This window comes from Penaeus monodon, chromosome 18 (genome assembly GCF_015228065.2).
Source record: "Penaeus monodon isolate SGIC_2016 chromosome 18, NSTDA_Pmon_1, whole genome shotgun sequence".
NCBI lineage: Eukaryota > Metazoa > Arthropoda > Malacostraca > Decapoda > Penaeidae > Penaeus > Penaeus monodon.
In genome coordinates this window covers 36,294,197-36,319,196 of record NC_051403.1, presented here as the reverse complement: position 1 = coordinate 36,319,196, position 25,000 = coordinate 36,294,197, and the positions used below count along the sequence as shown (strand labels likewise).

The 25,000-nt window shown below is 51.4% G+C and overlaps 1 protein-coding gene across 19 annotated transcripts in view; it reads left to right on the top strand.

The window, feature by feature from the left end:
- Nucleotides 1-1,410: 1,410 nt before the first annotated feature.
- Nucleotides 1,411-25,000, top strand: part of LOC119584458 (partitioning defective 3 homolog) — a 66,692-nt gene continuing 43,102 nt past the window's right edge. For 16 of the 19 annotated variants that reach the window (XM_037933074.1, XM_037933076.1, XM_037933088.1 and 13 more), the window contains exon 1: nucleotides 1,420-1,532. Coding sequence is in view for 1 of the 19 variants with exons in the window: in XM_037933085.1 (XP_037789013.1) it covers nucleotides 1,999-2,001 (3 nt within the window). In the remaining 18 variants the exon portion in view is untranslated. The other 3 variants (XM_037933087.1, XM_037933070.1, XM_037933085.1) reach the window with 3 other exon arrangements.

Sequence of the window (25,000 nt, the reverse complement as noted above, 5' to 3'; positions counted from 1 at the left end):
CGGCCCCTTACCTTTTTGTTTAGCCATGTGCATGCACGACTTTTATTGTTGTGCATATTTCATGCTAAGCCTTCGCATCAAGGTTTGGCTGCGCACTTGCAATTAACGCGCAACTGAGGCAGAAGACGCCGCCTGAATCCCGTGGAGTTTAGCCGGGCGAGGTGTGACTCCTGCCTCGTAAAGTTACTGTAATGTTTTTCATCATTGCGTGTTCTCCAGGTCAATTAATGCTGATATGTTTGTTGACGATGACTAATGGTCGGGCGATTTGCTTTGACAGATAACGAGAATATCGGTGGCGGCGAGAGACGGCTCGATCCGGTTGACCGGTGGCTGAAAAAATCTCTCTCGGATCCGCATGAGTGCAAATTAACAGAGAAAGTGAAACGGTAATGAATGGAAAGCCTCTTTGCAGTGAATGAAATTCTATAAAATTCCTGGGGCAGAAAGATAGAGAAATTTGATACAGTGAGAGATAGCGATAAGGGCATTGGCACTGCGATATTCGAGAATTCCGCGACGAGATAAGACTTTATTCCAAAGTAGGCAGGATTCGGGAAAGAAGCAAAGCGAAGCGAAATCGAGCGAGAGCCTCTGCCGAACGACCTTCGCAGTCCACAAACGCGAAAACCGTGTCCACACTGGTAAGAAAAAAAAGAAACAAAACAATTTTTCATTAACAATTTTGGCCTGGTGAAAAAGAAATCCAGGGCACGAAAATAACCAAATGCTCAGTCTCCGACATTAAGATCAAATAAATGAATTAAAAATAAGGTTTGATAAGGACAGATTTTGTGTTGGTTTTCCCGCCGCCGGAGCAGCAGCAACAATTCTCCCGTCGGAAAGCCGCGACTGTTATACATTGTCGGAAATGTGGAATTATTATTAGCGTTGCTCGATGGCTCGTGCGTTCCGACTCCTCTTTTGCAGGGAAATACCGAGGGAAATAAAGTATTATTGAGTGACTGGAGATCGAAGGCTGGGGTTTGGCTGGTCTGTGACGAGGGACGTTCGGCATTTGGGAAGCCCGATAATAGAGTTTCGATGGGTTAAAGGTTTATTTTCGGGGTGGGATGTGACGTATCTTTACAAAATTTGTCAGAGCTGATGTTCATGTGATGGCTGGCTACGCGGTCGTTGGGGTAGGCTAGGTAGGCCCGAGTGCTTGGCAGAAGGCGAGAGGGGAGGGGATGGGAGATGAGGGGACCCCAATGAGTAGCTCAGTAGCCACTATTGAGGGGGAAGGGGGGTAAAGAGAGAGGGAAAGGGGGGGAGATGGGAATGAGGGAGGATGTATGTGAGTAGGGACGAGGGGGGTCAAGAGGGAGGGAGGGCAGAGGGGGAGAGCGGGGGGAGGGGAGGAGCGGCATCGGGCGGGTGTTGGCGAAGGGAGGGAAGGAGAGGGAGTCAGTGGTCGTTGTGACGCGGTCGGGCGAGGACGCGAACTGCATCTCTCTCTCTCGCTCCGTCGCCATCCGCTCGCGAGAGAGTTTGCGATTCGCGCGGGACATTCTCTTCTATCGCCGTGCCGTGTAAGCTTTTTGTAGAAATCCTATCCATGCCGGCGATGCTTTGGAACTGCGTGGCTGCCGTAGTTCGAAGAGCTTGGGAATACCGATAGGATTATAGTCATAGTTTTGCCGTGAAAGAACCCAGGTGTGTGGACTCAGCGACGGATTAGCCAATGTGTGTTCCAGTCCGTGACGTTTGGAGTTGACACCGAGCGATGTGTGACTACATGCGTGTGTGCACATCCGAGTGAACGAGTGAAGTTAACGCACATAACACACACATTGAACTTCAGTGGTGGGCTCTAAAGCGACCCCTTTCAAAGCCCGAAACAGTGATTCATTCTGAAAATTGATAAGTGACTGCAAAGGAGTGAATGAGTGGACTTCGCCGAGTCATCGTTTGAACGCTGAAGTTGCGCAGAAAAGCGATAGAAATAGAAGGGAAAAAAAAAGAAAATCGCGTGTGTCACCTGGACTCTGCGTCATCATGGTAATGTTGATAACTCTTAGGTGACACTGCGGCATGTGACACCGACCTTGTGTCACCGCCGTGTCATGTTGTGAAGTAAAGGGTAGAATTCAGTAAAGGGCTGTTTGGGAAAAGAAAGGGACGGAAGTGGCATTATATGTATATATATATATATATATATATATATATATATATATATATATATATATATATATATATATATATATATATATGTATATATAAATATTTTTTATGGGTTAATTATTTCATTTAATTACAAGTCATTGTAAGTTCATAGGAATTGAACATTTATGAGTATAATGTAAGGATAGGGACCAGCAGTGGAAAGGCGAGTGTGTGACCTTTGCCAAAATGACAGGCACGCGAGGCCATGCACCGAGGCAGCCTCCGGTCCATATGTTTGGATAAGTATTGCGAACGGGGCGAAGGGGGAGGGGGAGGGGGAGGGAAATCAGGATGTATTATAAGCTTTGTGATTACCATAGGCCTACCAGGACTGGCCGTGTATGTGTTTGTTTATAGATGGATGACTGTTAATTTTTTTCCAAAGTATTGTTTGTTGTTTTTTTTATTCTAACTCTTATCATCGACGATGAATACAAACTCTCATGCGTCACATCAGTGTGCTGACGTAAAAGGAGCAGCAGGTTATTACATTGCAAGCACGTTAGCTATGCAACATGGCAAATATTTGTGGCGGATTGCTCGTTGCTTAATAAAGTAAGAAAAGTTAGAGACAGAGGGAGAGAGGAAATAAGAGACGGAGAAGGAGAGAGAGAATAAGAGATAAGGAGAGGGAATAAGAGAGAAGGAGAGGGAGAATAAGAGAGAAGGAGGGAGAGAATAAGAGAGGGAGAGGGAGAATATGAGAGAGAGAGAGAGAGAGAGAGAGAGAGAGAATATGAGAGAAATAGAGAGAGAGAGAGAGAGAGAGAGAGAGAGAGAGAGAGAGAGAATATGAGAGAGAGAGAGAGTGGGAAATAGGCAGACACGGAGAGGCTGTGCGAGGCAGCTATCTGGACCATCTCCGAAGCTTATCGTATTTACGTAATGAAACTCCATTGTCTTGTTAACAGATTAGTTTCCCAAGCACCTCTATAAGCACTTGATAAGCACGGCTGAACTAGTTTCATGTTGGCCGCAGAAAATGGGTCAGAAAACATGGTGAACTTCGCCATTAACTTCAAGATTAACTTCCGGTTCGAACTTGTAATTGCAGTTGATGAAAAAAACCTGATGAGAGAGAGAGAGAAAGAGAGAGCGATAGGCAGAAAGAGAAAAGTTAGGACGAATGAGAGAGAGATGAGAGAGAGAGAGAGAGAGAGAGAGAGAGAGAGAGAGAGAGAGAGAGAGAGAGAGAGAGAGAGAGAGAGAGAGAGAGAGAGAGAGAGAGAGATAAATGTGGACAGACAGACCGACGTATCGATTTTGCAATGAAAATTTTATCGTCTTTTTAAAGGTTAGCGCGATTGACAGACGCACTTATCCTATCCCTCCCCCTTCACTCCCTTCCCCCTCTCTCCTTTCTCCACCATTTTCCTCCTCCCCCTTTCCCTCCCCTCCCCTTTTGGCGTAGGGGAGGGGCGGGGTACTTGGAAGGGCGAACACTGACCTATACGAATGTCATGGGGAAGCCCTTGTGACTAAGCCCGGCTGGTGGTTTTGTGCCTCGAGGTAGGCCTATCATGAGAGCTTGAAATGCGAAGTTAATTGTGTCAGGTGAGAGAAAGAGAGAGAAATAGGGATGACCGAGGGAGATGAAGAGACGGAGACGGATTATCAAATATTCAATGATGGTTTTCAGCACATTTAACGCTGCGAACGTTTCCCTTCCTCTTTCGCCCCGTTGCCCACCGATATTTTGATGACTCGTGTTCTTTGCCAGACTCCTTTTTATCAGATATTTATTGGAAAGGCTTCATCGGGCCGTGCGTCACTGGTTTTGGGCTTCGGCTTCGCAATGCAAGAACGGCGTTGACAGCGTCGCCTTAGCATTCTCGTTGATAAGGAAGTCTGGAATTAGAATGCTGATGAAGTCATAGTTTTGGGCCATCTTATAATGCACTTGAGAGTAGACGTGTCTTGCGTGGCGCCCTCTGCATTTGATTGCTTGGTTGCATTTTCATGGTGTGGGGCGGGCTTCGTTTTCTTAACCGCGGCCTCTTCATGGTTTTCCTTCCTTTTCCTGCCCTTTTTCTCCTCCCTCATTATCCTCGGCCTTCCCTCTAATCCTCCCCTTTTTTATTCTCTTTTCCCCTCCTCCCCACCCTACCTTTTTCCTCCACCTCCCCTCTGTTATTCACCTTTTTCCCCATATTCCTCCTCCTCTTCCTTCTCCCTCTTCCTCCCTCCTCCTCTTGCCCTCCTCTTCCTCCCTCCTCCTCCTCCTGCCCCCTCCCCTCCTCCTCCTATTCCCCTTTCCTTCGTCGCCTCCAGTCCCACCGCACCTGCAGCAACACCTCCCAGGACACTCCTCGCCGTGGAGAACCCGATATGTCGGTCGTCCTGCCGGGTTTGCGAGTCGGACCTGCCCCTTTCCCTCCTCGCACCGCCCTTTTCCTCTCCTTCTCCTTCTCTACCTCCTCCTCCTCCTCCTCCCGCCTTTTTTCTCGCCATCATCGCGTTCTTCGTCCGTATCTTTAACATCCTCTTCTTCTCTTCCTTTCTTCCTCCTCGCCTTCCCTTTTCCCTTTTCTTCCTGGTCGCACACAATGCCCTCCCTCCTTATGCTGGCTGAGTGTGGGCCGGCCGGACTCTCGAAGGACCTGCCCCGCCTCCTTGTGCACCGGGGGAGGGGGAGGGCGAAGAGAAAGAGAAAGGACACACCAATTATAGAGGGGGTAATTCGATATCTGGTTTCTCTCTCTCTCTCTCTCTCTCTCTCTCTCTCTCTCTCTCTCTCTCTCTCTCTCTCCCTCTCTCCCTCTCTCCCTCTCTCTCTTTCCCTCTCCCTTCCTCTCCTTTCCTTCCTTCCACCTTTCTTTTTATCTTCCTCTTTTTCCTCCAGGTTATTTCGTTCCGTCTTGTCCATTTTTTCTCCTCGCTACGCCCTCTGCTTTTCTCTTATCATTCTCTTCATCCCTGTTCGCTCCTCTTCGCTTTTCCATTCTCTCTCCTTCCTTCACTTCTCGTCCGTCCTTCTCTCCCCTTCCCTCCCTTTCTCTTCGTCCTTCTCTCCCTCCCTCAGACCACGTTATCCGGGTTGCCTGCGTCTCCTGTTTCTCGAGGGCCGATTGAGTACGTTTTGCTTTCTGTTTGCTCCGCGTCGACGTTCCTTCTATTGTCGATATTTTATTGAGTGATTTAATTGTTATAAAATGGGCCCGACGTCTTAAGATGTTGGGCCGATGGGAAGCCTTGTTTGCCGTCACATTGTTTGTGTTTGAATTGGACCTCGATCCCCTCCCTGTCTCATGCCCTCTGCCCTCACTTCCCCTCCCTGTCCCTTACCCCACTTTCCCTCCTGTCCCCTTCCCTCAATTTCCCTCCCTGTCCCCTTCCATCACTTATTCCTCCCACCCTCCCGACCCTCAACACTTGGCCCCCTCCCCCCACCTTCCGCCATACAAACCACCCTTTTCCCACCCGATAAGCTACGCATTATAACTCATTCTCCCCCCCCTCCACCTTATGAGACCGTGTGGTGGTATATGTCTCACTGTGATAGCAGGCCGAGGGATTGTGTTATCGAAGTGGTACAGTGTTTGTCGATTGCACTGGAGGGGGTGGGTAGTGGGGGAGGAGGGGTGTAGGAAGTAGGGGGGGTCGTATCATGTGCTGATTTGCCCGTGTAGGTATGCGGTGAGTAATGATTGCTCGGGCAGGCAGGGCACTATTTGTCCGGGAGTGATTCGGATGTGTTTGTCTCTCTTTTTTCCATCTTCCTGTTATTATTTCACTTTTGTTAAATTGTTTATTAGACTCGTCATTTGGTGGGCTTTCATAACGGGAAGGGGTGGGTCGGCCGTGTTTTCTCAGCTTTTTCTATGGCGTTGGGAATTTTTATGGCTTTGATTTTAAATTTTCACGCGAATTTCTTATCGTCGTCTCCCCAGCGATTAGATAACCTGGTGTGGGCGCTGTCTGTGGATTCCCGAGGCCGAGGGTGTCGAGGAGAGACTCACCTTCCGAAGTAGGGGCCTGATGAACGTGTCCTTGTTATGCCTCGCCATTTACCCTTGTCATTCCTGTTTTTTGTCGTGTTTATCCTTTTCCCATGTTCGCTCTTGTATGTTTTTTGACTTGCCCTTTGCGATGCCATTTTCTCTCTCTGTTCCTCACTCTGCATTCCTGTTGCATCGGAGAATCAGTCTGTCGATACCCAAGGAATGCGAGACGACAGTCTGTCGCCCTTTCTCCCATCTGGCTGGCCGTCTCTCTCTCTCTCTCTCTCTCTCTCTCTCTCTCTCTCTCTCTCTCTCTCTCTCTCTCTCTCTCTCTCTCTCTCTCTCTCTCTCTCTCTCTCTCTCTCTCTCTCTCTCTCTCTCTCTCTCTCTCTCTCCTCCTTCCCTCCTTCCCTCCTTCCCTCCTTCCCTCCCTCCTTCCCTCCCTCCCCAAGATAATACGAATCCTGTTGTAGACGTATCCATGTTTAAACTCCGCAGGGCTTCCACAATGGCGCCGGGTTCGCTCGGCCTTGTCGGTACCCAAGAGGCGCTGGCAGAGGTCTTTATCATCGCCTATCGCCTCTGACCTTAAATGGTGTCACGGCTGATTAGCTGTACAAGGTCTCGGCGGGGCTGTGTACGCTCGAGCATCGTGTACAATTGTACGTGGTTGGGCCGCGATGTCCCGGCGCGATGACAGATGTGTGGCCGGAGTGCCGCGGGGAGCGGGTCGTGTCTCTCGTGGGTTTGGCGCGGGGTTTCCGGGCTCTTGGCGGAGGGCTTGGCCTTATTTGGGCGGGGCTTCGGGCTGGGAGAGGCTGCGTAAAACTGATCGGCTGTGCGGGTGGTCGCTCTCACCCTTCTGTGCGGGGCTGGGAGAGCGGGAGTGAAAAAGGGGGAATGTAGATAGATTGCTAACAAAACATACTATCGGTTTGGTACTGGGTAAGAAATCCTACATACAGTGTATGTACAGATGTGTGTGTGTGCGTGCGTGCGTGCGAGTGTGAGTGTGAGTGTGAGTATGTGTGTGTGGTGCGTGCGTGCGTGAATGTAGAGAGAGAATCTACGGCAGAGCAAAGCCACCTGCATCAGCCCTAAAGGGCCAGGTTAATGGCACTTTCCCGCAGCGGCACCGCGAAGGCCAATTGAGGATTTCTACTCTGAGGGAAGGCATTCCTAGAAAAACACGCACATGCACACACCACACACACACACACACACACACACACACACACACACACACACACACACACACACACACACACACACACACACTCTCTCTCTCTCTCTCTCTCTCTCTCTCTCTCTCTCTCTCTCTCTCTCTCTCTCTCTCTCTCTCTCTCTCTCTCTCTCTCTCTCTCTCTCTTCCATGCATATGCGTAATTAGAGGCCGACATCAGGCCTTGCAAACGTTCCCGTAGTACCAGCGCTTACGAAAGGAGCGAAACACGTCAGTGGCAAACCATTGTTGTTTGCACTCAATAAAGGTGGAGAAAGGTAGACACAGTTATCCTCCTCTTCTTCACCTCCTTTGCCCTCTCCCCTTTGACTTCTCCTTTCCTCCTTCCCCTCCCCCTCCATGCCCACCTCTCCTCCCCTTCCCCTCAGCCCCTCCCCTCACCCCCATATCTGCCCATGGTCCTTCGACGGCGAATGTGAGCGATGTGAAGCGACTGTTACCTCACCCGCGGCCTTCTGTCTTCTTGCTTTTGTCTCCCTTCGCGACACCTGGCGCTGATGGATGAGGTAGGCCTATCAACCGGGAGGGGCAGTGGGGGGAGGGACGAGTTGGTGTGGGAGGGGAAAGGGGAGAAGGGAGGACGAACGAGGGAATTGGAGAGGGTTGGGGGAGTTGGTGTGGGAGGAGGCAAACGGGGAGAGGAGAGTGGGTTAGTAGGCCTATCACGCCATAGGAAAGGGTTATGATGATCGACGGGGAGGAGGGCGCGGGGTATGAATGGGTGTGGGTTATGGGAACGCGTGTGGGCAGATTATAATGGGGCATTGAGATTACTCGGGCCGGGTTAAATGATAGGCCTGCGTGCTCCGTGTTATCGAATTTTATTGGGATCTTAGTTAATTATATATTTCGCAGAGATGTATGAAGCTGTTGGCCCTGTTATTATGAAAACCACGTAAGAAAATTGGAAAGCCCTTTTTCGTGTTTTGGCTTTTCAATTTTCCGAAATTCACAGCTGGCCAGGGAATCGGCACATTTTCCTTAAATTTACCGCGAACCTGTAAATAGAATAAAGAGCAATTTTCGTAATACTACAGTGTCTGCTCCGCACCCCCCCCCCCTTCCCCTTTCACGCCTTTTATTACACGGACACATACGCGCACTCATAAACGCGCGCGATCGTCCCCGGCCGCGTGAAAGACGTCGCTGGCGAGGATGAGCTTTTACGAGTGTTTATCTTGGAGATCCTCGCCCCCCCACCTCTTCCCATCGCATAAACAACCCACGGCGATTGTGGTCGCTGTCTTCCGATTGTTGTGGGGGGGGGTCACTACCACAGCTGTTGTGTCAAGGCGTCGTATTTATGACATTCATACACGCGCAACGATAGACTGAAACGGATACTCTTTTCTTGTTGGTGATCGGTTTTTCTTTTGTCGGAACTGGTTTTCCTTCTTTCTTCATTGCCAGTTATTCCTCTCACTCCTCATCTTCCTGCCCTTCCTGTCTCTCCTCCTCCTCCTCCTTCTCCATCTCTTCTCGTCTTCCTTCATTATTTTCTTCTTCCTCCACCTCATCTCCTTCTTCTTCGTCTTCTTCTCTTTCTGCTTTCCTCCCCTTGCCTTGTCTATTCCTCCTCGCCATTATTGAGCTCAGCCAACACGATCTTTTTGTTTGGGCGAGTGACTGGTCCATCGCAGCGCCTATTTGTCTTCGCAACTCGGCCGCAGCGCATTGTCTCCCGCGGCCAAAGGGTTAACGGAAAACCTCTGACGCGGCGTTTTTTCCTTTGCTGAAGACGTTGGTTTCTGCTTTTTTTTCTTTCTTTTTTATTCTGTTGTGAATGAGAGAGAGAGAGAGAGAGAGAGAGAGAGAGAGAGAGAGAGAGAGAGAGAGAGAGAGAGAGAGAGAGAGAGAGAGGAGGTGCCATGTTTATGTTTGTGGGTACGAGCTTGTGATTAGCCCGTAGCTCTTTCGATTAAATGCGAGACACGCCAGCTGATAAAAGTCAAGGTCGATCTCTTACATTAACAGATAAAGTCATCTGATTAGGGAGGGAAGATAGGGATCTTTCATTTGACATCTCTCTCTCTCTCTCTCTCTCTCTCTCTCTCTCTCTCTCTCTCTCTCTCTCTCTCTCTCTCTCTCTCTCTCTCTCTCTCTCTCTCTCTGTCCTCTCTCTCTCTCTCTCTTCTCTCTCTCTCTCTTCTCCTCTCTCTCTCTCTCTTTCTTTCTCTCCCTCCTTCTCTCTCTCCTCTCTCTCTCTCTCTCTGTCTCTCTCGTCCCTCTCTCTCTTTCCTCTCTCCTCTCTCTCTCTCTCTCTCTCTCTCTCTCTCTCTCTCTCCTTCTCCCTCGCTGCCATTCATTCACTCACTCCCTCCTTCTCCTGAATTTCATCTGTCTATCAATCGCAAATACACACCGCTGCATGTGTAAAAGAATACAGCCTCCCATATTTACATCAAGAGTCATTAAGGGGTCATTAATGGGTGGCGTGTTGGCTTGATTAGTTGGGTAGACGTCTTAGTGGGTGGTTTATTGATGTGGAGACGATAAAGGTCAGGTTGGGTTAGGTAGTCCTATGAGTAGGCCTATTTATTACCTTCTAGAAGATCCGTATTGGTAGGGGAATACTATTATCTTGCTGCAAAACCTGCGAGAACAGTTTCATCTACTGATTGGATATTTGTGTTTATATGATCTTGTGGTCGACTGTCTCATGCTCTATTGTTTTTTTTGCATTTGGTTTCTTATGTGAGTGTGAGAGATTGATATATAAAAGATATAACGAAATATCTGAAGGGTTAGAAGGATCGAGTTTTGATGCTCCTTAATTAGCATATAGATTGCTAAGCTTCCAGGAATAGAAATGAAGGATAGTGAGCCTGAAAAAAATGATGATTACATTAGACAGCATGAACGATTTCTTTCTCGGGCTTTGTACGAAATTTCGGATTAGAGATGGAGCGTCACAAGGATCCGGATGACGGTAATTGTCGGTACTTATTTTTTCTGTGTCGGTTGCGCCGTCAGTCGTGTCCGGCGGCAGGTCGTTCCGGCGGATGGAGGGGGTGGGCCTGGAGCCGCCGGGGGGAGGAGGTTGGTGGGGCTGGGGGGGCAGGATTAGGGTGATAGAGGGAGGGCAGGCGAGGGAGTAAGAGAGAAAAAAGAGTGAGAGAGAGAGAGAGAGAGAGAGAGAGAGAGAGAGAGAGAGAGAGAGAGAGAGAGGAGAAATGCAAATAAGAGCCGAGTCCAAGGATGAAGCAACCAGACGACTGACAGGCGGGAGACAGCCCCCCCCTTGGCGCCGTCGCCGAAGCATCCCACGAGGTGTGCGGTTGACCAAGCTCGGGTGTCTAGCCCGGGTGTCACCTTCAGGGCGGATCCATGCGCCCCCACACCCGCGCCCTGGGCCTTCGGGGCGGAGGCAAGGCCTGTCCTATCGCTCTCTATCTCATTTTTTCTCTCTTTCCTATCATATTTTGCCCAGTTTCAATGTCGGTTTTGCAACTTCAGAGGAAAAAGGGTTTTCTAAATAAAAAAGAACGGAAAATCGGCCCGCGCCATTGTCTCTCGGGGCAAAAACCGGGAATGTCAACATTCCTGCCGCGCGCAGTGACGTCACGAGGCCATGAGGTTTCCACAAGGGCGATTCCGAAGCGAAATGGCCGTGCGTGGATGGCGCGCTCCCTCGTGGCGAATCCCACGGGTCGACTGAGCGCTTGACTTGTTACCGCTCAGTTTGAACTTACTGAGAGATTGATTGATTCGTTGTTAGGCGTTCGCTTCTAGCTTACTGGTCTTGTACACTGACTGACTGCTTTACAGTATGGGGCCAATTTTAGCTTATCTGTCTTTCTGATTGATTGATTGACTGACTGATTGAGGGTCAAGCTTATCTGACTTGTTCGCTCTCCCTATCCCTTCCCCCTTTCCTCCCAGATATAGAAAGAAGAAGGGGAGAAAGGGGGAAGGTGGGAAACTACAGGGCAGATTTTCAGTACAAGTGCTGGTTTGTCACCGATGATGGATGTCGAGAGACGAAGTTTACAAGGGGAAGAGGGGGGGGGGGGAAGAGAGGGAGAGAGAGGGGTGACAGAGCGGGAAGTGAGGGAGGGGAGAGGATGATTGAGGGAGGGGGAGGGGGACTGAAGGAGGAAGGGGGAAGGGAGGGGTAAGGGATGACTGAGGGAGGAAGAGAGAGAGAGGGAGGGGGAGGGGCAGTGGGTGAAGGGTAGTAATCCGGTGGTGTCACGTCAGGTCACAGCCTGTCGCTCGTCCCGGGTTTTCCCGGGGGGTTCCGGTGGCGATGTGTGCGCGTCTTTATCCTGGGCGCCTCGTCTGTGTCCGTCTTGTTTAAGCTTCAACCTCGCTTTCTCTGACACGATTATTTTGTTTGTCTGTGTATATGCAGTCTGTAAATCAGCCTATCTATCCTTATCTATCTGTAGGCCTATCTGCCTTTTATAATTTTTGCTTTTATTTTCTGCCTCGAAAATGGTGATATATGAACAATCTATTTTTGTCTGTTTTTACTTTCCATTCTTATTCAATTTTCTGGTTTGTTTTCTTGGAAATATCCGGATCGCGGCCTCTCTTTCTCCCCTTTTTAAATCCATTCTCTTATTGGCACTTTCTCTTGCCACTTTCTCTTCTCTTCTCCGCCTCGTCCTTTCTTCTTTCGCCTTCTTGAACTCCATTCATTGAGGTGTTCTTTGTTTTCTTCTTCCTTGTTCTTGTGGCAAATAATTGTTCTTTCTCTGATTAGTGTTCTTGTTGGTGGAAGATGGATTTTATCTCTCGCTTCTTCCTGGAAATGTGTTTTTCTTTTAGCGTTCTGTTCTGTTCTTCCCTTTCCGTCGCTTCCTGGCTTGCCCTCTTTCTCTTGTTGTTTCTCTCCCATTTCCCCTTTCTCCATTCCTCTTCTCTTTTCCCTTCTCTCTTGCCTTCCCCTTCCCCGTCCTCGCTCCCCCCTCTCCATCCCCTTCTCTTTTTTCCTCTCCATTCCCATCCCAAACCCTATCTCCTTTCTCTTCGCATCCTCATCCCTTTCTCTACGATTTGTAAAGTTCTCTAATTCCTCACTTTTCTCATATCATAGTAAGTCTCTTTTCTAGTGAATCTCTCTTTCCCCTTTCGTCCTGCGCCCCGCCTGCTGCAGGTCGGCCTTCGCGTTACTCTCGTATTCTCACGTTTGTTCCCTTTTTCTTGTAGTCTCCTCTTGCTCCCTTGGTGAAAAGGGATTGTCGAGTTAGGAGTCACCTTCGCGCACACGGGCAATTTGCACGAAAAGCGCAAAATGAACTCGCGCGTTTCGATGGAAATTGCATGGTACTTGCACGAGAATTGCAACAAGTAGATCGACATGGTGACTGATGAATGAGTGTCACGTGACGGATGGGGAGAAGGAGATAGAAGTGGGAGAGGGGAGATCTCGAGATAAGACCTGGGCCTCGAGAGGAACGGACGGGAGATGAGGAGGATGAGAGGATCTGAGGTCGGGAGGGGAGGGTGCGAAGACAAGGCGAAGGCGTGTGTCAGGGTGTCAAGCTTCCGGAAAGGGGGGGAGGGGGAGGGGGAGGGGAATGAGGGAGGAAGAGAGGGAGGTGGGGGTTAGGGAGCTCGGGGGAGAGGGAGGTGTTAACCGACTCGGAATTGGATGCCGATATCACCGCGCGCTGAGCTTACTTTTGTGCGGAGAACTATAGCCGGAAGTGGTTTGCGGGGGTTAGGGGTTGGAGGGGGGGTCGGGGTTCACGTGGCAGTCGAGCGTTGAGGTTGGGTCGTGGTTCGAAGGGAAGATTGATCGCCGTGATGTGGCTCTGCGTCTTTCTCTGCCTGTCTTAATTTATTTAATTTTTTTCTTCAGTCTATACGTCAGAGTTAGTCTAACGTTTGCATGTGCCGGTACGTATTTCTATGTTCATGTCTCCCCCAAAGTCTTATAAGAGTCCTCAACTTTCACCCCCTCCCCCCCAGCTCTTGTTGTATAAAATTCACACCTTTAATGAAACCCATATCCGCTGCCCCCCCTCCTCCCGAGCGCTCGAGCTTTGATCAAATAACAGTAATATTTTAGTCACACACAGCCACCAGATTGGTTTATGGTAGAATAGTGTGTACGTACGTGCGCATGTGATCTGTATGTATGTCGAGCGAGCCTTGTAGCCCCCCCCCCCCTTCCTTCTCTCCTCGATATTACCAAACAATACCCGGCAGAGACTGCCTGGGTTTTTATTTGTTTGTCAGTGTGTGTATTCGTCTTTGTGTATGTGTTTTTTTGCATGGTGCGAAACTATTTTCTTCTCGCTTCCGCCCTTTCCCGTCTCCTTCTCCTTCCTCTCTTCCTTCCGTGCTCTCTCCCCCGTCATCGCACATTCCCGCCCGCCAGCCTCCCACGAAGGGTGGCATGAGGAAAGTTCTCGAGAAAACTGGCTGGAGGCGCCCTCGTCACGCGCGGCGCCCGGGCTGTCGGAGGCGGTTATCGCATGCTAATGGCGTAATTGCCACCTTGGCGCAGGCAAATAAGGGCCCTTTTTAGGCATCGGATTTTGGGTCGCAAAGGTCACCCCGTGTCTGTCGCTCTGACGTCACGTATCGAGAAAGTAGGCTTTGCTCCGGATCGATTGTTTCGGTGTGAATATTAGACCGAAGGGATATTTTGGTGCCGCCACTTGCAGTTGCACATTGCACCCGTAGTGCCCGCTTGATGATAAGAGCGCTCCGGTGCAACGCGACCCGCGCCCGGCAGAGCAACGGCTGCCGGGCACTTTGCTTTCCAATGCCCCCAGGCGCTTGAAATGGATCACATGCCATGGGCTGTTGCAACCCCCACCCTTTCCTCCTTATCACGAAGACTCTCCCCTCCCCCTCCCCTCACCTGAGACCCAGTTAAGGGTGTTGGGTGACCCGGTGGCTCTGGAGAGGGATTTCGCTCTCCGGGAAGTCTGTTTATAGTGGGAGGGGAGAGAGAGAGAGGGAGAGAGAGAGAGAGAGAGAGAGAGAGAGAGAGAGAGAGAGAGAGAGAGAGAGAGAGAGAGAGAGAGAGAGAGAGAGAGAGAGAGAGAGAGAGAGTCTGACAGCTTTTGTTTGTTTAGTGTGTGCGTTAAGTGTCTAAGAAGCGGAGGCAGCAAGCGATTGAAATAGGCAGTGGATGCAATGAAAGGGCGATTACAGTTTGGTCGGGGTGATTACGGGAAATCCAAGATGGCAGCTTGATGGATTTACGTGGGCAGTTAAGAGGACCGTAGGTGTTCTGGCGTTGAAGATTTGGCCGTGAAAGAATTAAGAAGAAATTGAAAGGAAAAAAGTCAAGGGGTGACTCCTAATCTCTTCCTCCTTTCTATTTTTCTTTTTTATTTAGGAGTGCGAGGTATAGGTTTAAGCGCACGGAGTGCGAAGCGAGAGAAGGTGGACGTGAGACTTGGTCATGTACGCTTTAATTCTGCATTAAATCGGGCCATTGTTGGCGGGGCTCGCGACCCATGGCGAACTCGGGGCAATGGCGGCGCCGTGAGAAGCGCTTTCCTTTTCCCCGCGGCCGTGACTCGCCGCTGGTTCCTGGTGGGAGGGATGGGGTGGGGGAGGGAGAAAGGGAGACAGGGAAAAGTAGAGACAGGGAAAAGTAGAGAGACAGGGAGACAGGAGAAGGAGGGAGGGAGGAGAGGAGGGGAGGGAGGGAGGGAGGGAGGGAGGGAGGGAGGAGGAGGAGGGAGGAGAGAGAGAGAGAGAGAGAGAGAGAGAGAGAGAGAGAGAGAGAGAGAGAGAGAGAGAGAGATGAGAGTGAGAGAGAGATGGAAAAAGAGGGAGAGAGGGGGAGGGGGTGGGGGAAGAGGGATTGACCTTAATACTTGCGCGTAAACTCGCTAGAAAATGAATTACCTATAGTCTTTCGATGGGCCCTTCTTATTATCGTAAAATAATGTAACCCTTACTGGCCCTTGACCTGTAAAGAAAGCCGGAGAGACATCAAATGGGGGATGCACCCCCTCCCCCTCTCTCTTTCTCTTTCTCTCTCTCTCTCTCTCTCTCTCTTCTCTCTCTCTCTCTCTCTCTCTCTCTCCTTCTCTCCTTCTCTCCTTCTCTCCTTCTCTCGTCTCTCCCTCTCTCTCCTCTCTCCCTCTCTCCCTCCCTCCTTCCCTCCCTCCCTCCCTCCCTCCCTCCCTCAGCACATTCCGAATACCCCATTCGATTCTTGTTGTTTTACCGTTTTTCAGTCTCTCGCATTAATGGTTTCTCCAAGGACTTGGTTCCATTGTTGGTCTGCTACGTGCATCAAAGGCTCTGCCACTTATGCCATTATCTGTGTTTTGTCCGCTCAAGAAACCACACACTTTCCCTTGCCCCGGGAAACCATTGCAATTGCCTTGGTAACAATAGCTTGGTGATCAGCATTGAAAAGGTTGACGTCCGAGTCCTGAGCAGTGACCTGCCTCGACCTTGGCGATTCAGCCCGCGACACCAGACCGGGGAGAGGGGGAAGGCCGATGCCACGCACTGGGCGCTGAACAGGCCAAGCAGGATAGTTAGTATGGAAAATGTTAATTACCGAGCCGGTGTGAGTGGCCGGCGAGCGGTGGCCGGGGCGTCGCTCCGTGGACGCCGCTGCAGGGGAAGGGCCGCTCGCTTTTTGCTGTTATTTTTTCCGTTGTTGATTGTGCGCCGATAGTGATTGGGAGACGGCATTGCGCTTTGCGATTCCATTGGCTAGGGTCATGGAGATGACTTGGAGGAAGAGGAGGAGAGCTGGCAAGGATGGAGGCCGAGGGGGGGCAGCGAAGGATGGGGCCGAGGGGGGCATCGAAGGAGGGGGCCATACTCCTCGTGCTGGCCGACGTGCCCGGCATCTTGCAATACCGGGTCGAGGTGAACAACACGAGAGTGGGATGCAGGCGTCTCGCATCTCTCTCCCGCTCTAGCTCCTGATCTCGCTCTTTCCTGCTATCTCTTCCTGTTCCATTGTCCCTCTCTCCTTCTTACTCTTTTCTAGCGTCGTTTTCCTCCTTCCCAGTCCTTCTTCCTTTCTCCTGTTCCTTTTCCCTCTTTTCCTTCTCCCTCATTCACTTCTCGTTGAGCCGGGCACTAAGGGTGATGCTTCTGTGAAGGTAATTGAATAATTTAGAGAGAGTGAGAATGCGACAGACAAATAGTCCGACATCTGTATCGCTAGAGATAAGGCCTCCTCTCCCCAGCCACTTGACACCCATAGCGCCAAATGTAAACAATTATCACGTGTCTCCCCGAGTGGCGGAGGAGGTCGAGGTGAGCCACCAGGCCCCAGTATGGTCACAGGTAGTCCCGGTGCGCTCGCTGACCCTGTCCAAAAGCATCCGATATTTTTTCGATCGCGCAGCTGCTCTGTTTTTCTGCCATCCCCCCTCCCTCGCCTGCTAGCGGATTTTTGGGTTGGATTGTGGGCCTGCAGAAGGGGGATCTGTTGGGGCTGGGGGTTCTCGCTGTGTGTCGCCCTGTGGTAAAGGACCAGCCCTCCTCCTAAGCGCTTTACGTCATCGGCGTTTCTTGTTCGACCCTTGGCGCGTCTTGGCAACATTATATCCTTCAGCATTCAGTGCCATTGACTTTTTGGATGAGTAAAGCGCTGAAATTACAAGGTTTTTAGGATCCGTGACAATTTGACTCGTAGATTTTACACAATGGAGATCCGAAACCAGTCATTAAAAGCAGGCAGAGGCTGGCATGATTTCACCCGGCCGGGCATGACAAATACAGCGCCAGACCAGCCAGTTAGAACATGTGCGCCATAATAGCATTTTTATCAGTCTCCCATTAAAATATGGAAAACACTCCTCGGTTTTTATGGTAAAATAAATCCATTGTGCTGTACGACGTTGCAAGACATAGAAAACGCAGTTCTTTGAGTCCGTATTGGAAAGAATAGAATGGGTTCCTCGTCAACTCAGATTCATGGGAGACTTCGAAGGTTGATTGCTGCTATTTGCATTGTTGATGAATAAGCAGGATTGTACAAGGAAAGGGGGGGAGGGGGGGAGGGAAGCATATGTCACTTGAAACTTGCTTTCTATATTTTTTCATGAATGTGATAGTTCGGCGGAGGTGGATCATTATTTCGCTGTTCTTCTTTGGGAGAGAAAACCACTTGCTGGCATTCTGTTCCTTTCTATTCATAGTCGCGATCGTGTGGCGGGAGACATGCCAACTTGCTGTAGAATATTATGATTACCTGCGCTAAATATAGTTCTAAAGTGACGCAATCTCTGCTTGTAATCTTTGTTCCTCTTCCCTTTCCGCCCCCTGTTCTCCTGTTCTCTCTCTCTCTCTCTCCTCCCTCTTCATCGGCTGTTATTATTATCCCAAGATATCTGAGACTAATATTGAGAGACCTCTCTGTATACCCCCTACCCCCCCCCCCCTCGTGATGTACGGCACGTAATTCATTCCTGAGGACTTGTCATGGGCGTCGACTGGCGGCCGGTCGCCTAGCAACCCTGGATTTACTTTTCACTTCTGGGCGCTAGTTTTTCATCTGTTTACATAATCTGCACCTTATACTACCCCCTTATACTCCCTCCTACATTCTCCCTCCCTCTCCCCCTCTCTCACGTCATCCTCCACCCCTTTCATTCGCTCCTTGCTTCCATTACAAATCCTCCTTCACTCGTACGTAACTGCCTCTTCCCCCATCCCCGCTCTCCTTGCCCATCCCCTTCTTCTCCACGGCACAATGAGATGTGGCGGAGGCGCGCTTTCACTCCCAGGAAAAAGGAAATCCGCAGGAGGAGGAGGAGGAGGAACCAGAGGGCTTCACCCCGGCGCCCCGAACGCTGCTTTTTTGTTTCTTGGGCCGCCCTTTTTCCTCCTCCTTCCTCCTCCTCTTCCTCTTCTTCATTGTGGGAATTCGACTAAGAGGAAGGAAGGAAGGGGTAGGGAGGGGCTGAGGGGATGGGTGTCGAGTATGGGTGAACGGCTTTTACTGGAGGGTGAAGGAGAGAGCTCAGGGAAGCCGTCTCTGGCTGTATGTAACGCAGTGAACTCTCTGTCTCTTTCTCTCTCTCATAAATATATATATATATATATATATATATATATATATATATATATGTATATATATATGTATATATATGTATATATATATGTATATATACATATGTATATATATATATGATATATATATATATATATATATATATTATATATATATATATAATATATATATATATACATGCACACACACACACACACACACACACACACACACACACACACACACACACACACACACACACACACACACACACACACACACACACACACACACACACACACACACACACACACACACACACACACACACACCATACACACACGCATACATACATACATACATACATACATACACATACATACATACACATACATACATACATGTGTGTGTGTGTGTGTGTGTGTGTGTGTGTGTGTGTGTGTGTGTGTGCATGGATGCATGTATGTATGTATGTATGCATGCATGCATGTATGTAGACATGTATGCATATGGAAACATGGCCATGCATTTTTGTGCGCACATTGTATGTGGGAGAGGAGAGCCAGCGTGCGCCAAGGGCTCCATCGCTTGACGAAACGACCGCGCCACTGAGCGCGCATGTCAAGGTTACCTTCGCTGCGACACCGAGACTGTTGCTCGTGCGAGTCATGTGACTGATGTCGTTTTCCTTCTCTAAGGCGAGTCAAGAAGGCGCCTGCTGCTCAGCTAACAGGGCAGGCGAGGCGTGCCAGGCCTGAAAGGGCGTTGGGCTTCGTCCTAAGGCCTTCAGATATGTAGCGGAACGAAGAGGGCGTGGTGGGTGTAGTTGCAAGGCTGTGGGCGTGAGACTTTGTGGGGCGCGGGGCATTGGGAGGAGAGGAGTGGGCAATGCCCACAGATATCTTGTAATTTGAAGGGAAGAAGATGGCCAGGTGCCACAGGGCCAGAGGCAGAGGAAATGGGGTCGAGGGTGAGCGGTGGGCTTGACACATGATTGAGGGCTTTGTGTTTATGAATATGGAAGCCTCTGTAATTCAGCTCCTTATAATTCGTTGGCCTTTCTCTTTGAGCGGCTTCCAGCGAGTCAAAGGGTTGGCTGTCTCCTTCACCTCCGCCGTCGCTTAGGTTCCCCGAGGCCAAGTTGGCCAGGGCGACGTCGAGAGAACAAGGTACTCGAGAGCAACACCCTCTTGAACGGACGAGTGACCTTGCTCGACCTTGTGAGTGCAGGTGTGCAGGCCTTGCTACGCCTTCTGTCTTCATGGAATTTCCTTCGTTGTCGAATTATCGGGATTTATGGAAGGAGTTTGCGAGTTGGCTGGAGGAGCGAACGTCGCCCTGTGAGCAGGGGGCAGCAGGCAAACAAAGCAGGGCCAGGAGGCGGCGACTGTATGCTCTGGTGGTGATTAATTGCGTTCGGCGTGCCCCGGGTTCCCAGGCGAGAATGGCGAGCGCTAATGGTTACTTTGGGAGGCTAATGGCGCCTCGCTCCCTTTCACAATGACATAACGAGCGGGGTTTATAAAAATCTCAGGTAGCCTTGAGTGGGTTGGCTCTGCTAATTACATGATGAACACTTGCTGCTTGGGAATTAGGACCGGGGAGGATTTTACAAGGCGCTCGCGGATGCTGTGCCATGGGGAAGGGTCGAGCGGGGGGAGGAAGGGAAATTAGAGAGGGAGGCTGGAAGAGGGGGCGGCGGGAAATTACAGAAGGGGAGGAGGGGACAGGTGCGGCGCGGTGAGAGGCGGCTGAGGGTGACCGGGCCTCTCAAACAGCCTGCAGCCGCGGGGAGATCCCGCCCGCCCTCCACCCGTCCGTGTCCGCAAGGCTTTCAAACATCCTGTCCTTGACCTCCGAGGGTCACGGGGAGGGTAGGATGCGGTGCCATGAAAAGGGGCGACACCTTTCCTTTCCTTTTGTGAGGTGTTTGTGTGAGAGGCGTGGAATGGTCACGTGATCTGCGCTAAGGAGTAGCCTGACATCCATTGCGAGGACGTGCTGCGAATTTGCAAGACGGGATCAGCGCTTGCGTGAAACCCGGTTGGCGCTGCTTGCCTCGGCGCTAGCAACGGGACGGGGAAGCCTCTTCCGTGTTGCGGCGGCGTACGAAGGTTATGGGAGGCTTATGCATGGAAAGCTTTATCGAGAGTGATTAGATGACTTTGCATGCGCATGGCGCGACGCGAATCATGACGGAGTCATTCTGTGTGCACGAACAAATGTTTAAGTGTATGTGTTATGTTTGTGTGTATGCGTGTGTGCGTTTGTCTGTTTTGGTCGACTCTGTCAGGGGTCAGGGTGAAGTATGTGGAGGCAAGGCGACGCTGGTTGCTAGCCGGTCATTTATCTCGCGGGAAGCTGAGTGTCCCTTTGGCAGGTCACGGCTGTCGCTGAGTCACCCCGACCAGGTGTCCGTGCAACCTCAGCACCTGGGGCTCGAGGCGCAGGTGGCCGTGCTCGCGTCAGCGGTCGTGGCCGGAGTTGCCTTCATGGCATGTCGCTTCAGCTGCAGACACAGTGCCAAACTATTTTTCTCCCACGCAGTCTGTCTGTTTTACCTGTTTGTGTATCTACCATGCGCCCCTCCGTGTCGCCGTGAATAATTCACCTCGATGCCCTGATGCGTAGGCCTCCAGCACGCCATGATTTGTGTTCTGGAAATCCCTGTCTCTCTCCCCGCCCCTGCAATACCCATGCCTTCCCGTCACGTGTAACACTGGCGGGGTTTCACGCCCCTAAGTACAATACACCACTCTTTGGTATTCAGCCTATGCCACGAGGTTGACCTTGGCCAGGATCTTCTTTCACTCCCTCCCCTCGTTTTCACCCCCCCCCCCTGCAGCTCCTTCATTCCTCTGACTCGGTGTTGAGTCACACTCGTAAGGCGTCACTTCTCTCTTTGGAGCTTTAACTTTGTTGTTCTTGTCTTTGCTTCTTGGTTGCTTTCTTTGCTCGTGGTTCGTTTCCTTTCAGCAGTCTGACAGTGGCACCTTTCACTTTTTCCTTCCTTGTATGCCTTACCACTCCGTCTCCTCTTCCCCAGTCCCTATCCTCCCTCATTATCTCGCCTTTTCCCTTTTTACCTTCATGCGTCTCCTCCCCGTCTTCCTCCTCCTCCACTCCCACCCCCCTGCCAACTCCGCGCCCCCCACCCGCTTCCCCCTTCCCCCTGCAGGGCGTCGGGCAGTGCCTGACAGGGGCAGTGGGGTAAAGAGCCTCCCGATGACGCATGCGCAAGCACCGTCGCGACATGCGTGTATGACGGGCCATTCGATCAGGCGCGCTTTATGCAACACCGTTTCGCTTGCTTGCTTGCGTCGGTTTGTGCTTTTTTGGGTGATCGAGCGAAACCCTTTTCTGTTTTGTATCCGTTTTTGATTTGGTTTTCTTTTTCTTCGATCAGTAAAATGACGTAAAATAATGCATTTTTCGATTTCTTAGGCTGATATACCTATCTTGTTAGATACTGTATCTGTGACGTCCCCGACCTTCCGATCGCTCCAATCCGAAGGCTTCGGCGCCGGGTCTCCGTCCCGAGAGTAGCTGACGGTGGGGCAGGAGACAGAGGGCGCCATCTGCGGCGTCGACCTTGGCCGGGGACGACGAAGGGGAAGTGGCAGATATACCGGAGTCTTCTCTCGCGCCGACTTCTCTGGCGGGAAGCAGCGCCACTGTCATTGGGATTGCATGCTCGTTGCTAGGCCGTTGCTGGGCCCGTTTTGGCGTTAGGTGCGTGCTTGTGCCCGTTATGTCTGTCTGTGTATGAGAAATATGTAAATCAGTATGTGTGTGTGTATGTCCGTGCTTGTGGGTGTGTATTTGCTAGCCTGCTTTCTAATATTGTCTGTATGTCTGTCTGCGAGCGCCCGAAGTAAATTACGCCACATTGCTGTTGGCCTAAACAGCATGCGAGCGCGTGTGTGTAGGGCCTTTGGTGGTAGAGGTCACGAGAGGAACGTAAATCACGTAATTGTCTGCGTCGGATGTTCACACCGGGAGCCACGCGGGGGGGCGGGGGGAGGACCGCCCAGGGCACGCTGTTTAGTATGCGCGGGGGAGGGAGAGGTGAGGAGAAGAGAAGGGGAGGGGAGGGGAGAGGAGGAGGAGGGCCCGCCTTATGGAACGTCTAACAAAGGATGTATATTTTCCGTGTCCTTTGTCCTTGCTTGAAGGGGAACGCTATTTGCACATCTACAGCAGAAGGGGCTTGGCTGGCGGGGCTGGGAAGGGCATTTGCTCTTGACTCCTTTATCTGCTCTCTTTGAAGCAGTGTTTTCCTTTATTTCTCTCCCTTCCTGTTTCCCCTGCCGCATACCCCAGCGCCCTCCCATTCTTTTTTATTCGTATTCACATTCCTCCTCTATGCCTCCTCCTCCTCCCCTCCCTTTGTGCTTCTCCTGTACCCCCTCTCGCTCCGCCCACCCATACTGGGGCATATTGCTCATTAACCCCGCCTGTACCATGGCCATTCCGGACCAAATTGGCCATTAAGGCACCATGCCATTAGCCTCCCATTTGCTGCGCCGCGGTGCGTGCGTCGCGGCCCTCGCATCGCGTAGGGCCTTCGTCGGGCGCTTGGGTAGGGCCGGTGTCAGTGCCTCCTCCGGCCGCGCGCTGTGTCTTCTTATCTGCCGACTGTGTTTTGTCTCTCCGCTTGTTTTGTCTGCCGGCGCGCCGCCTCGTTAACGCCGGAGGAGGACCCTTGAGGCGGTGGTGGGAGTGTTCCCGCCGGCGCTCCCTGCCGCCCGGATTTCTGTTTCTGTCGCGTCCTGTTGGATTCATGCCTCGTTCCCAAGATTGGTTAGAATCGTTTTTGGAAGGGTGGAAGCAGAGATTTCTGTTCTTCCTCTACTCTAAAGTGATGAAGAGAAGAGCTGAGAAGGCTGGAGGGCAGGTCACAAGTGCGCGTGAGATGGTGATAGCGGCGGCGGCATTCCGGTGGCGGTAAAAGTAGCGTCGGTGGTGGTGTTAGACGTGGCGGCGTCGGGGGGGGGGGGTGATTCGCCGCCTTGACGAGTGCGGACACGGGGAGGTCGGAAGTCTGGTTTGCTTAAGGTGTATTTTTCGCAAGCAAGCGGCAGGAACGGCAGCACGGGGTGTGTGTGTGTGTGTGTGTGTGTGTGTGTGTGTGTGTGTGTGTGTGTGTGTGTGTGTGTGTGTGTGTGTGTGTGTGTGTGTGTGTGTGTGTGTGTGTGTTGTGTGTGTGTGGTGTGTGTGTGTGTGTGTGTGTGTGTGTGTGTGTGCACGCGTGCATATATGTGTGTGTGTTTGTGCGTGCATTGTGTGTGTGTGTGTGTGTGTGTGTGTGTGTGTGTGTGTGTGTGTGTGTGTGTGTGTGTGTGTGTGTTTCTGCGCGTGTGTGCGCGCGCAGGCAGAGCCAAGCAACCGAGGGAGCGCTGATGGGTCCCGACCGGCCACGCCGTTCTCACCGAACCCGTTCCGTCGGGAAAGCGAAAGGCGCCGACCGGCCATATTGGGTGTTTTGTTGGCGGGCAGGCGGGTTTAGCGGCCCTGGGCGCGGGGGGGGGTGGTCTTGTTTATTAATCAGTTTGCTCTTGCTGTTGTTTTGAGATTTTTCTCCTTTTTACTGAATTGTTTTCGTATTTCACGGAGTTCTTCCTTGAGCGATCTCTATATTTTATTATATATTTTAAGTTTCAGTGTGGTCGCCTGTGCCCATTGTGATTTTGACTGCCTTTCAGAGCCTTGACGCCTCAATCATCTCGGAGGAGGAGGAGGGGGAGGGGGAGGAGGGGGGCGGAGGGCAGGGAAAGGATGATCAGGGGGTAGGAGGAACATGGGCGGGGGCAGGGGGAGGAGGGGAGGGCGATGGTAGGCAAAGAAGGGCGTGACGGAAATGCGCTTATTACCCCCTCGGTGCGAAGGCGTCGTCCACGCTTCCCATAACGGCGCCCTCATTTGAATATTTCATCCAAAATTCCCCGCCGCGGCCGCCGACGAGGCGTGCGGGCGCTGTGTGGGGCGGTGTTGTTGCTGCTCGCGTGCGCCGTCGATGCCTTCTACGGCTGTGGCTTCCTCCTCCTGCTAATGCCGCGGGAACACTCTCAACACAGGCTCGGAGGTGCGCCGCGCCCCGAGAATCCTGTACAAGGTCAGGCGGCCCCTGCACGACCTTGGCGAGAAACAGAGCATTTCCGTGCGATGCAGGAGGGTTCACAACAACAACCCTTTGAGCCGTCGTCCTCGAAATCCGGCGAGGCGAACGGCCAGCGGACCGGGAGAGCGAGCGCGAGAACGAGAAGGGAACGGCGGCTGTGAACGACCAATTAGCAAGCGCGCTGTTCACTTTCATTCGCTCGTCACGCGCACATCGCCCACATACCATACATGGAACGGATGGGGGCGGCCCTTGGGAGGGGAGGGCGGGGGTCCCCCTCGCATTGACATCCGGCCATTCACTGCTTTTCACCAGCCGACGCGCAAGGAGGGGGGGGGGGCGGAGATAAGAGATAAGTGGACAAGGGACAAAATGGAAGAGGGGAAGAGGGGGGGGGGAAGGGGGTAGGTGGTGGGGGCTGTGGCCAGGGAAAAGGTATATTGTCTGGCCACGGGTTTTATGGGTCGAATTTTTATCTCCTTCAAAAAACATTTAAATAGAAATAAAATGTTTATAGATACAATGGACATGCATTGGTTAGAGAAAGGGAAGAGAACGGGGATAAAAATAATAAGAGAGAGAGTAGA